We start from the raw sequence: 14,880 nt of genomic DNA on the forward strand, positions 1-14,880 counted from the left end.
TTGACCGCGTTTGCACTCTATACAAATTTGCTGAAGTGCCGCATCCTCCGTTGTACTACAACTTTATGTTTTACTTCTGATAAAAAAAAAAACCTTTTATACGCTTCCGATACAAAGATATAAGTAAAACATTAATTTCTTTGACCTTGACAAACACAGAAGGAGGCATAGGTCCAGGATATGCAGAGTAATAGTCATGAACTAACGAGTATAATAATTAAACTTGGTATGATAAGCATGCCAACGTTCCTTACTATAATGTCTACACACAGTCCTTAAAGCTCAATGAAGGCAATCATTTACTAACTTATTTCCAGTAGTTCTAGATTTGATATTTTCAGCTACTTTCAAGCATTTTCTGATTCATGCGTGGTCAGTATTTTTATTTCTCTAAAAATACAGTATATAAACAAATAATACATTACATACACAGCAATATTAAGATAAATATATGGTGCTCGTTGCAAAACACGATCCGAACCATAGAGATTCATCTGAGAACGGAGAACTGTTTCGTTAGTCACCTCCTTTAAAATGTCATGTGGATGAACACCTGGATCAGGGCTACCAACTGCTGTCAGTGCCGAGAAAAGTTACGTGTAAGTTGGGTTGCATCTGTCTAGGCGTTCTCACAACTGCAAATCACCTGGACCCCAAGTAATGGAATTAGAGCACTCAGGGGAGAAAATACTTTTGTGGTTGAGTGTATATGCGTATGTGTGCTACGTACAGTTGTTTAAGATAAATTTAAGGGACAGTTTTATTATTTTTATTTTGTTTTGTATTATTTCGCATTGTGTTGTGAGTAAACACTACACAAAAAAGAAACATAATACCTGGCTACGATGTCACCGGGTGTCATGCGTAGCCTACAGTAGAAAAACTAAGATACAATCATAGTGTATCATGCCTAAGGGTACAAATATATTGTATCCTTCCTTTACAAAAGGTCCTCTTTTACAAAAACTAAATAAATAAATGAAAATAAAAATAAAAAAATCTCAGGTGTCGAAGAAAAGACCTCCTCGTTGTTTCAACTTTCACTGTATGTTCCAGTATTTGAAAACGGATGATTACGTTCATGATTTGCAAGCAGTACTGCTTACCTCAGGTGCATGGGGTCCCTGGTTCGATCCCCGACCAAGTATGCTTGTGGTAGACAACATTGTGCCCGTGAATTTTCTCGGCGTACTCTCATTTCTTTCCACTTTTGCATTCCACCAATTCTTCCATCATCATTCACTTGCTTTAATTATTGTCTCTTTTAGCCTAAAGGGCATAATCGTGGGACATTAAACTCTTTCATTCATTTAATTTTTTCCTGAATGATCCATTCGACACATTAAATGCCAGATGTAGAAATGATAAGAAAGAACTGCCGCAAGTTGAAGAGAAAATTTACGAGAGCTTTATGTTCGTTGTGAAGGAGTGCGAGTAAGAAATTCACATCTCTTTCGGAAAGGTTTCCTAACAACAAGTCGCTCTTTGGTCTTGTTTTTTCTGATCTCCAATTATCTGATTAAATATTAAGAATTTTCTGAGAGTGCAACTAAGTAAGTCAAGATAGTTTGGAGAACTTTTTCTCACCAACACGAGGACCAGTGTTTCTTCCAGACATGTTTTTAGAGGGCACTGCTCCCCGCAGCTCTAGAGAGTATCCCCGAAGGAGACCAAAATAATACGTCTATAATATAATAATAAATAGAATAATACCAGCAGTGCCCCCGGGATACGATGTGTGCACCCCGGAATATAGTTTCTGAAAGAAATTGACGAGGACTTTAATTTTTACAACCATCCGACGCCAACTGAATTCAAACATCGTTTACGGCTCCTACTTATGGGAAAAATATAAATGAAATACTTCTTTCAAATGAAGCTGCTGTAGCACAAGAAGAAGATGCAGATTTTTTACATCAAAATTATTAGAAGGTTTTCTACCCGACATAACACAACCCTTAGCAATTATTGAAGGCAAAACTGAAATTGACTATATCTTTATTTCAGAAGAAAGAATAACTATTTAATCATCAGATGTTGAACAGGAGACAGATTGTTCAGTAGAAGGGTTTCGAATTCTTGCTGGAGGCATAGTTTATCGGGGAAGAGAATATAACATTGATCACGTAAATAAGTGAAACATATCTAGATGTAAATGAAAAGTAATCAGGCAATTTGTGAGAATTAGAATGTTTATTCGCATGGAATACATGAATAGGACTAATAAAATTCAGAAATCAACGCCTGCCCAAAGAAGAAAATCTTGACCTTGGCATGCATCAGTTAAATATGAAGCCCACAACAATTAACTAAGCAAGAAAAGATACGTAGAAATTATTATTTATTAATTCTTTTGCAAATTCCATGCATTGTGTTGCCTGTGGTTGTGTGCTTCTCTTGCTCTGCTTCTGCAGTGACGTCATGTCACCAGTCAATCACCGTAGGATAAGGAATGTCTAAATATATTCGTCTGGATCTTTATGCAACTCATTACTCTTAAAGGTTTTGTAGTTTGCATCACTATGGTTTTAGTTTAACGTACCACGTTCATGTGCGGAGGCTAAGGGAGACAGTGATGATAAAATGGATGTTAATGATGAAGCGAGCTAAAGTGGGAGGAAACAAGGGAAACCCTAGAGAATCCTCAAACCAGTGTTTGTTCACCACAAAACTGGGGTCGAACGAGGGACCTCACGTGCCAGAAACGAGCGCTTTACCACTGAGCCACCGTTGCCTTACATTTACTGCTACTCATAAACTGAAAATGATTTTGTATTATAAACAGAGCCATAGCAATCGGCGGTGCAAGCGTTCAAGGAACTCTGCGCCTACTGTTTGAACCTCATATTACTTATTACTGAATACCTAATCTGATACATTTTGTTTCTATATTTGTATATTATAACATTTCAGATTAGTAGCAAACTATATTTATCTCCCCTCCCCTTGTTAAAATGCAAGTAACGTTTAAAAAAGTAAAAACTGTTTAAATACTAGAATGATTAAAACAACTCACATTGAACTGTGCAGTGAAGAATATCTTGCAGATAGCCAGCTTATATATAATTATGATAATATCATTATCAACATCTTATATATAATGTAACTTTGTTGAAATCGAAAGATTTAGTAGATTGATTTGTTTCGTTTTAATGGAGCCACCCGGGAAACAAAACCGGACCATTCTATCACTCTTTGTTCTCGATTTATTCAAATTTCTTATTGGTATATATTTCATGCGGAGAACATTAGTGTACATCATACGTAGGAATTAGCCCTCTGTCATCAACATAAGGTATATAAAAGATATCGGCAATAAGAGATGACTTCCTATATTCCTCAATATAAAATCTTCAATGTTTCAACACCAGTCTTGATTATGGTGCGTTTTGCAATCCAGAAATTTCTATTTTTTTTTTCCCGAAGGAGATTGTCCCAGACATAAATGACTGCACCCATTTTCGGAATTAGTTCAATATTTTATTTTCCTCCAAAAGTGTCACGAAGTCCTTTAACCTTGTAGGTTGCAAAATAAATTTACTGACAATTCAAAGCGTGTATACAATGTTTTCACGCACCGAGTATATGCCATTTTAAAAAATCGAATATTTTATGTACGAAAGTTACCGTTGAACATGTTCATTTTTTATTTGGGGAAGTCGTAAATCCACTCCTTTGTTCTCTACTGATTTTAATGTTATACAGTGGTGATTATTGGGAATCCTCAAAGGAAATATGAGAGGGAATAGGAATATGCGCTACATTGCTTAAAACAATAGGAAAATTATCACATAAAGTATTGCAAAGTGGCGGGAAAAGGGGTTAATTCAACTTTGCAATCCCAACAGACTGTAATCTCCAAACAGTAGAATAACTCAAAACTTCAGAGAAAATATACGCCATATTGCATCAAAAATTATATATTTCACTTTAACGTCTCACGACTATGCCATTTAGGGTAAGGCAGACGATGAGTAAGGCAAATGAATTAAGATGGAAGAATTGGTGGTATGATCATGTGGATGGAAACGAGAATATCTTAAGTAAACCTATAGACACGATGTTGTCCACCACAAACTTAGTTGGCCGGTGAACGAACCAAGGACCCAACGCACCAGAGGTAAGCGCTCTACTACTGCCTTATTCCATCAAAATAAAATAATTTTCGTAAAAGTAAAAGCGAAGAAAAGAATAATGGAGGAAAATTGTTTTCTTATCATATTATTTAAAGAAGCAGAGTTTGAAATTTGGGAGAAGTGACCGTCTTGTACCACTTATTCCTCAACGATTCAATTGCAGGCAATGAGCTTCTAATAGTGTAAGTTAGTAGTATGCTTTTTGTAACCTTATGATTAGCGTACGTATTTTTGGTCCGGAAGACCCGGCTCCATTCCCGGCAAAAGCTAATGTGGTTCGAATCCCACATAAATTGTAGATCTAGGTCTCATACAGCATCGGCGTTGAACAGGATGCTAAACTCCCACCCAACAAATCAACCAATGTAAGTATTCTTAAACTATGATTTTTCTGGTTATATCAAAATATTGCGTTGTTTATGTAGATTGTGAATATAGTTGAATTAGTTTCTTTTAATTACGAGTATAACTAAAAGAAGACAAGCTAACAAAATGAGTATTTAGTTTTGGTCTGTATGCAATATTTCATTATCACTGGTAACGAGATCACAACAATTCGGTGATCTCGGATTATATTTTGGTTTTTGTTCCCTCGTATTTAGGATGTTTCATAATGTAGTACAAAATTCCCTTTAGTATAGAAATTCCCTCGTCACCATTTCCCGGCAAGGTGGGACTTCCCATCTTGCCTAAGATAGCAGAAATTCTTATCTAGGAGAAATCAGAGTCTATAAACCGCGAAATCCATACTCTTAACAGTGGCACACGTAGAATAACCCTAAAATTTTTGTATATATTACTTATAATTTGATTGAATTAAATATTTACATTTATTTATTTATTTCTACAGGTTTCTCATATGAAAGGCTTAACGGGAATACATCTGTACTTGAAGAAGGAGTTTCAACACTATACGGGAAGGTAACTTCACTTTAACAGAAATTTGATTAAAAGTTATTTAACTTAAGTTGCAAATGCAATACACTATGAAATATATATTCATCATGCTTTTCACCTTTCCATTTCGTAATGTTACTTTCCTGTTTCCTTCCATCTAAAAAAAGCCTCAGTCTTTTCAAGGTCTTAATAACCTCTCAGAACCAATGTCTTAACAATGTTACCTCGGATCATCTGTGTAATAGGAGAACTAAGGCTGAAGCAAGAACATATTACTGGTGGACATACCTAGAAGTGGATATTTTTCAACTGATATTAAATTATAAATTTTGTTTAGCTATGCACAATAAAGTTTCACAAACTCATTTTCATTCATGACACTTACCTTCGTTACTATGGCAAAGAGTTCATTCAGATATTTTTGTTCTCGCAGAGAGGAATTATTCTCTTATTAATTGATACACGAACTCATTCAGTATAACCTATGGTCCAAACCAGTGGCGGCGATTGGACGTTAAAAGTGGAGGGCAAGACATGATCTGAATATTTGTATATCAATGTTAGTTTCCCTGGTTGCTTCTAACACTTTGTTTAAAGAAAGGTTCTACAACTAATAGGATACTATCTTTTTCAGTTAAAATACCGTATATCGTATTCCATATTTCATTAAGTATATTGACAAGAGTAACGTAAGTAGGTACTAGCCCTTTGTAATCTTAAACAACGAAACTGTAAGAAGAGATTTGATTCCTTACTCATGAACATCTTAAAATTCTGTCTGGAAAATTTTGTGATCAGATTATTTAATAACAAATTTGCAAAACAAATACATAGAAAGGATAATATTAAATAATAATAAGGCACACTCCTAAACACACCACTTCGCTCGCATATTACACTACAAAACAATGGAAAAGGTAGAGGTTTTTATTACTTTCTTTTTAATTAATATTCCTTACCGAGATCTTTCGTAGCTAAGCGGTTAGTGTGCGGGTCTTTGGCGTGGGAGACCATGGTTCTATCCGGCGGGAGCACATGTGGTTCGGATTCCGCGTTGATCAGTAGGCTCACGTCTCATATAGCTTCGCTGCTGAACGGGATGTTAAACTCAAAGAAATCAAATCAAATCAAAATATTCCTTACTATTAGGAAGAAGAAAAGACATTATAGGAACTCAATTATTGGGCAATTAATTACTTGTGAAATATTTTTTTGTGAAATGCTATATTAATAAGTTTCAAAGAGGCTGACTAACATATCGAGCCGTTGTATGAAGAAATGAAAGTACGCTGGAATTGTTGTGCTCCAATAGGTTAATTTTGGGGTCATTTTTCGTGGCAATTAAAATGCAATTCCTGTAGCTCGCTTAACTCCACGGGAAGACAATCAATACGTACTCACGCAAAATCAATTATATGTACCATTTTTTCTATGAACCACTAAGAAAAACAAAAACTTTATATTTGGAAATGAAACTATATACATTAATGGGTCATTTCAAAAAAGTGGGGGCAACTGCCCCCTTTGCCCCCACTCATCGCCGCCCATTGTACAAACAACAGTTGTTGATACGATTAATAAGTTGAAGAATTGGTTTAATGTTTTCGGTTGGCTAAAAGTCATTATCACTCATAATGGACTGTCTTACGCGCTATGCATCCGCAAAGTAATGATTTGTATTAAAAATGTACAAATTCTTAAAAGTCTAATGAAACGGAGATTGTGTAAAGGCGATTTAGGAACTTGTTCTAGTACCAAATTAAATAAAAGTGCTAACGGGTATCCAGTACGGCTTACGGCTCACTAAATCTGAAAAATTGGAGAGTTCACCAGCTGGCTTAATGTTCAGTTTTACCTAGTCAGAAATAGAATTTTATGTGCATGATATATGTACCAGAATGTATTATGGAAATTTATATCGACCAGATGCTGACGTTTTAGAAAGAAAGTTTACTAAAGGACAATTGGTAAAGGTTCTAAATTAATCTCAACACTCCTAAATTTCTTCCTGAGAACGTACTTCGTTGACTGGGGAATTCACTATATGAATGTGTGGTTACAACGAATGGTTGGTATCTTGTAAATCCTGTTATTTCTAGGCAATAACGATCTATCAGAAATGCTCAGAATTGACGCCGAGTCGATTATCACTAAAGTTTCTTCACTATATATTTTAATTGAAAAACGGACGATTTCACTCAAAATGTTAACTGGAATTGATAGTATTCCTAGTTTACATGTTTTGAGTCAACGGTTTAGATGATTTAGGCTCTGGTTTCGTATGGTAGGTTAAAGTTATTGTTGAGATGGAAAGCTGCCTCCAATCTGGTGATTTGGGTTTACAACTTATAGGTGGTTGATTTGGTACTGAAGGAATGAAGGCTGAAGGAAAATTGTGAGGGGGTTTTGAATAATTACACAGCCCCATACACACAAGAAAGTTCTGTGCACGGACTCCAGGGTATGGATACGATGTATGTTGTTACACAGAATCCAAATTTCGAAACTCCAGGAAGATCGATCATATGAATTGTTTGTTACGGCCGAAAAACTTGAGTGATTTTGCATAGCTAGGATACACGTAATACAGCTATACGAAGAAAAAGTGTATCTTCTCTATCCAACATCGCTCACGTTTTTCGCCCATAAAAAGGATTTCAATCGTCCTGGGGTTTTGAAATTTGGATTTTGTGTAACAAACTACATCAAACCCACACCGTGGTGTTCCACTGCACAGAACTTTGTTTTAGTATAACTGTAAGTGTATCCTCCCTATCCAATATCGCTCAAGTTTTTCGCCCATAACAAAAAATTGACACGGTCGATCGTCTTTGGGTTTCGAAATTTGGATTCTGTGTAACAAAATACACCGAATCCATATCCTGGGATCCGGTGCGCAGAACTGTGTGTGGCTGTATTATCTAAGGTAATTTAACCCCTCGAATAAAATAATCTAAAAGTTTTAATTTATTTCATTACCGTAACTTAGGCAACCAATAATTGGCGTGTTTCAATTATATAATATTAACATTTTTGATGTATCTTAAGGTATTTGATTAAATTTGAAATGTTAAATTGTAACAATTAAATTTGTGTATAAAATATGAACAAAATTGCGCGATTTCGTTTTTGAGAGAATTATTCAGAAATAACTGATCTCGTTTGCATATTTTCTAGAAAAATGACTTATAACGGAATGACATAATTACACTACAATCATATAAATTACAATTTAATTACAAAGAAAAACTATTGTCCAGGGATTAATATATATAAAACTATTCTTCTCAGAGTGTAAACATCTCATCCAGTTCCTTTCCAGGAGGTAAAGTGCCAAGGACCGCCGAGACGTTACCACGTTGGATAGAAACAGATATGCGCTGTATTAGATAAGATATGGATCGAACTTCGCAGCAAACACAAGAAATGCGTCTTCCTACCTCCTTAATGAATTCAAGACTTCTCGCACCCCAAGCACCACTGGTTTGAATAGCGATTGGAGTGAAAACAAAACTTTCAAGAAGGTTGTTGTATTTTCTTTTCTTTTCAGTTTCTCTGCGATTAGCAACAGCTCCAGCGTTCATTACTGACAGAGGGAGACTTGAATGAGCATATGTATCAGCATGTGAAGTCCCACAATAAACATTTACTTCTCATCCATGGAACCAGTGACATCCTATCCGGTCGCTTTCCATCAGAACGACAGCAACCACAAGGTTCCCGTATTGAAGGAATTCCAGCTGTATTAAGGGCTCGCATTATTACATCATTAACGGAGGAGTGTCGGGCGAATCTACCAGCACTCTTCATGCATGAAAGACCGTGCAGGCCACGTTGGTTAACCTCATCTCCACAAGCTGGACAGCGATGAGGCTCACAAACAGCTAAACCTAAACGCAAGGCAACAGGAATTCGAAAGCTTTCATTTGACAAATGAAGGCCTAAAGGCAGAGAAGGTATCGCCATCAACCATGCACCCGCTTCGGGAGATGAGGCAGCAAGGAGCCTGGCTTTATCTTCCGGAACCACAACAGATTGTAACAGATGATTATGTAATTGAGATGCAATTGGTGTATACCAAGATGACTGATAACACTTTTTGCTAATTTCTGGGAGGTTTGTATCTGCTAAGCTTGCCTACTTATTAGAGCCTTCCTGAACTGAACCATCTGGGTCCAAACAATAACGCTATGGAAGGAAAGCTTCGATTAAACGCAGAGATCCATGGTATGTTTCATGTTTTATAATTAGAGGTCTGATTTGAAGCGAAAACTTGAGAATAAGGCGATTAATGTCGAGTTAAAACTATAGCCTGTGAGCGCATACAACCTGACACTCCGTTAGGATAGACGTCGTCCATACTCTGGTTTCGCGGATATCGTAGTGGGGAGGGGTGAAAGTATTAAAGTAATGAGTAGTGGAAAGATTACATCGCTGTTAACAGACAGTTTTCTTTTTTAGGAAATTGCTTTTCCTTCCACCACATCTATCATTTGTTTGGTTTTGATTATTCGGTTCAATTTTTCGCTGGTTGGTCTTTCTTTTTAAAAGCACGGCTGCGTGAATCGATTTTTAACAATTGTTGTAAAACATCCTGTAAGTGTCTGATTTATGTATTAAATTAGTTGCAGTGCTCGTCTTTATCCTGGTATATGTATGAAAGAGCATTTAGCAGGTTTCACTACTTGTTCCTTGATGTACCATTGTTTGATTCTCTCTTCGATGTTCAAGACAAAACCTCACTAACAGCGTCATCATTTAGTTTGATCTCCGAAATGTTGTTATCTCGATCTGAGTCTGATTTTGTGATTCGCTTTAGATCGGGAATATTGTGTAATTCCGTAGCAATTGTCTGCCTAAATTTCTGTTGTAAATATTTTTCTTCCTTCTGCAAAGCCGCAATAGATTAACTTTGAACGAGTATAAATAACAAAAAACTCTTAAAAAATCAATGGGAAACGCACCAATCCGATCAAGGTTTTAATCGCATAAACCGTTTCTAATAAAAGCTATCCATTTCTTTGTCGTTAAATAGGGAATCTTTTGTAAAAAGAAACATTTTGTTAAATATAGATTCTGAAGGTTCATCTTTCCGTGTATTCTATCCTGCAATTTCTCTAAAATTATGAGAATGACTTCTAGTTTCTTAAGTGCCTTCATTATGTACTGTTTGAAATCACAATAAAATTTATCCATAAATTTATTCTTTGAAGTACACATCATAAGACGTTTCTTGTCTTTACCCCGAAAGCAAGAAATATGTATTTTTGGAATCGACATCTACAAGTTTATTTAATGTACGACTTTTATCAGACTTCATGAAGTTTGTTGACGAAACAAATTTCGGATAACGAAATGCAGTTGTAGCTACATTTATCGCTCGCTTTATCGTGGGCAGTGTGTCCCAATTTTGTATATTACTGGTATTATTGCAAGCAATGGCATTTGTGTTTTGAGGTTTACCAGGAATTTGCGACGGGACTGCAACACCGTATGTACCGTTTCGAGACAAACTGGATCTTTCAGTCGATTAAATTACGAAAAATGGAGCGAATGCATAACTTGAACGCTTTCGTACTTGCTTTGCATCTTGGAAAGTGGGCTCAATGAATGTGCAGTAAGAGTTGGTACGTCGTCAAGAAGATACTTGGGAGAGACTTGGCTGAAGGGAGCTCACTGGAAATTAGACTCAAACTATTCAATAAGTGAATGCATAACAATAATGCGTAACTGTAAATATCTCATACAGTTTAGTAAGAAAAGACTATATGGCATATAGGCTAGCAAGGGCAGTATATTTCAAAAGGAAAACAAGACAATATATTACTTCAATGTAATGTGACCTAGTAAACAGATACAATAATATACAAGTAAATGAACGCTGCAAGTTTGTACTAACTTACAGAAAATTGCTAAAACTTCAAAAACTGTTCATAAGAATTTGTGAAAATTGACTAAGTTTCACGCCTTCACGGAAGAGTGAGTAGTAATAAAGCTCTGGCTGTAATCTTGTACGAAAGAAAATTCTGGAACGTGCCTAACTTCTTTCTTGAAGAAAATGTGGGTATTGAGAAGAGTGCTTAATGATAAACCCTAGGAAGAACAAAGGTGCTTTTTCACCATGCTTTTGAATTTATGTTAATGTAGTAAAATTCGGAAATATGTTCCTTAATTTGTGTTTTAAATTCTATTAGCTATGAATTTAATATTAACCAAGTTTTACTATTTTTAGCTCTATTCTGTGAATCATTTAGCTGCCTTCTGAAGGCGCCTGTTGACGATACTGGCTTCTTATTTTGCCCTCATATTGGCAACATGTAATTAAATCACATGAATTTTTTAGCGCAAAAACAAAAATCTAACATCTTACAGAGTACACTAAGAAATATGTTTATCTTTTCAGTTTCAAAGAGAGAGGTGGTGTTTATGCTATGTTGAATTTATCAGAAGAACAGAAAAAGTTAGGAGTGATCGCGGCGTCTGCAGGAAACCATGCACAAGCGTTGGCATTTCATGGAAGGAACTTAAGTATCCCCGTGACAGTGGTCATGCCAAAGATTGCGCCAATTCTCAAAATCTCTCGCTGCCGGTACTACAAGGCAAATGTGATCGTTGATGGGGACAATATGGCAGAAGCAAAAAAGATAGCTCTGAATCTGGCCAAGAGCCACGGATTTACTTACATCAATGGGTAAACACTTTGTAGATTCTTTTAGGTTATTTTAGATTAAATTAAATAATTTTAAAAGTATACAATACCTCCTAGTCGAAATGTGGAAACAATGTACTTTTAACTGTGTTAAATCATTCTATATGAAACAAGTCCTGACTGACTGGAGAATTAACACATAGATCATACACTGCTGAAGCCAGAAACTTGAAATTTGGATAGGACACAGGACCTGTGGTGCAGGCTTCCATTAAGGAAGGATTTTTGAAAATTCGAAGTGAAAGGTTAAATAGGAGAAGCAATTATTATAATAACATGTCCATATTTCGGAATCCCTTAAAGGGCATCTCCATCGATTCCCTCCTTACTTGACCGGTGAGTACCAGGGTCGACATGGGTATATAGACAACTTGTAGGCTCTGTAGATCACGAATACGTTGGTTTCGATATCTTAAAGTAATGTCGCATTTAACCCTTATCCGGGCAAGCGGGGCTCCGAGGCCCAGTAGCTTCATTTTTTTTTTTAATTTCTCGATAGTCATGAATATTTCGATGACATAAAATTCTGAATTCTTCTATCTTTAGTCGAAGTTAGTCATGAACATATCGTGTTGGTAAGGTTAATAGAGTTGGTAAGGCCCCAGTTGCCATCTACGTTACAAAAATATCTTGCCTGGACAAGGGTTAAAGTTGTTCCAGTGCCAGGGTCCAAAACATACAGACACTGCTGATTGCTCTCTGCTATTTTGAGCCATGTTTCAGCTGAGCTTGGTTTGTGTGTGTGTGTGTGTCAGTTAACAAATTGAACTGAAGCTACGCGCCTGCCGGATATCACAACTAAGCCCAATAATGGGTTCCAACTGAAACCAAACCAAGATCAGCTGACACATGGGTCGAAATAGTCGAGAGCGATCAGTAGTGTCTGGCCGTTTTGAGCTCCTGCACTGGAACAACTTCAAATGTGACACCGGGGTTTGCATATTCGGAGAATAGCGTGTCTTCCCGTTCTTCCCAAACCCACAATGCCTGAGAGGCCCTCGGTCACTGGAGATACGCGCCCCCACAAGTAAACATTGCCTGCTTCTGGGCCGTTTCTTGTCAGTTATTGTGAGGATCCTGCTGGATCTCTGTGGTTCCATGGGTTGTTTGCGCCATAGAATTACGCAGCAGAGTCTGTAGATGAGGATAGGCCCAAAGAACTTTACAGGAAGCCTCTCCAGTGGCTCACAGTGACCCGAGAAGTGACTACACACTGTCGGTACCATCGATCGGTTTTTCGACTTCTGTTCGAACACACCTCAATTTTGAACATCGAAACCAACGTATTCGTGATCTACAGAGCATACCGGTTCTCAACAAACCCAAATAGACCCTGGTACTTACAGATCAAGAAAGTAGGGAGTCCATAATGCATTAGATGGAGATACCCTTTACAGATATGAAACTTGGTACTTGGACTTCACATTTGAAATAACTAAACATCTATTTCATCGTTATTTTGAATTTTTTTCTACAAAGGAAGAAAACTATTTAAAGGATGGTTCACTAAGATACCCCTACATCGAAATTCATCAGATTTAGAAAATAAATTTAGAATTTCGACCTTTCCTTTGAAATAGGCCTAATTATACCTGTAATACATGTTACAATCACCAACCTAGTAAATTGAGAAACGATGTTACTTTGGTATTTTGTACGCACTTTACGAGTGATCAGGACAGATGGCACTTTACTGTGTCACGGGAAAGATACCGTGTGATTTCACACAAAAATCTCAATTAGAATGATTTATATGATGAGAAAATCGAAAACAAGACAATTTATTCTGTCCTATTTTACGCATTGTACACTTCTTTTACTTGAGGCTCGTTTGTCACACAAAAATAATATTATGCAGTACTTATTTCTCACCACCTAAAATTTAGGAAATGTTTATGCTTACTGGTTTAACTCCACCTTATAGGTAAATTCGTACAAAACGCTGTGTTTAACATTATATAAAATAGGTCCTGGTAACAGACACATTATTTGCTCAAAATGCACATTAAGACACATCTTCAACAGTCCTGCAAACTTTACCGCAAATTTTACGTTGATTTCTTTTTCCTCTTTCACTGGACTTTGTGCGATGGCTGCGTACCTGTATGTTCCGCTAGAGAAAAAATATCACCAACAAAATCAACTTGTAAGATTACCTTATCATAGTCCAAGTTTTTTCATTTCGATAAATGTTTTTGACTTAATTGTTTTAACGAAAATATGTTTTGTGAAGTAAATAAGCTGAGACTGAAGCTCATCTAGAACTTCCTCAACTCAATCTTCGGTTTCAGTGCGTCTCGGGAGGCCTTCGCAGTCTTTCCATTGGTCAGAGCACAGTAAGTATCTATACCATGATCAGTCACGATGTTCATATCACTAATCCACTTGGTGCGGTCGCCTATAATACATCTTCCACTATATCACAACAGATTCTTTCAAGAAGTTCGGCACTACAGTAAGAGAGGTTGGAACTTTTTTTTTCTGATAGGCTGAGAGAAAAAATTGCAATTTGTGGAAAGACATTATGTGGCATCTCACTTGACAAAAGGATATGCGCTGAGCGAAGTGGAAAGTTTAGACAATTTGACCTTAACATCGGAGTTGCCGTCAACAAATAATTGGTAAGCCTGTTTTATTGTAATATTTATGTGAAAATTCTGCAGGCTTCTTCTTTCGTCTATAGTTTTTGGGTCTTGAACAGACTTTGCATCCCGGATACTAGACGCTTACCGACTAATTCAATCTCGTTCGAAGAAGTTTTGAATTTTCATAACTGTGTTTTCATCAAGCGCATTATGAATTTTCGTACTAGTCCGTGTTTTTTTTTCTACTGCACAGAATGAAGTCTTAGCATTTTTAGGCATTATATTGTCTAATATTTTCCTGACTACGGCTGTCCTCTTCCGTGGATTTAAGGATAGCGATTTTGTTACTTTACTTCCTGCTTTCGCAAGTGACTGAACGAGCACATATGACCCAAGTGTTGAAGTTTTAGCAGCTATCTTTTTTTTTACTGTTTTCCTTCTTTCTTTTTAATTTGTACTTTCTATTCCTTTCAGCTTCTTTTCGTGGTTTTTCCTCTTACATCCTTGTAGGTATTACTTGTGCTTTCATCTTCTTCCGTCTATATCTGTCTGT

General features: G+C 36.6%; 1 protein-coding gene across 2 annotated transcripts in view; it reads left to right on the plus strand.

Annotated features, from left to right (window-relative positions):
- LOC145690308 (L-threonine ammonia-lyase-like) overlaps window positions 1-14,880 on the plus strand; it is an 81,959-nt gene that overhangs the window by 42,209 nt on the left and 24,870 nt on the right. For both annotated transcript variants that reach the window (XM_081765086.1, XM_081765085.1), the window contains exons 4-5: window positions 4,987-5,057; window positions 11,437-11,724. In XM_081765086.1, coding sequence (XP_081621212.1) covers window positions 4,987-5,057; window positions 11,437-11,724 — 359 coding nt within the window. The remainder of the gene's footprint in view (window positions 1-4,986; window positions 5,058-11,436; window positions 11,725-14,880) is intronic.

This window comes from Thermobia domestica, chromosome 7 (genome assembly GCF_964235325.1).
Source record: "Thermobia domestica chromosome 7, izTheDome1.hap1.1, whole genome shotgun sequence".
Classification (NCBI taxonomy): Eukaryota; Metazoa; Arthropoda; class Insecta; order Zygentoma; family Lepismatidae; genus Thermobia; species Thermobia domestica.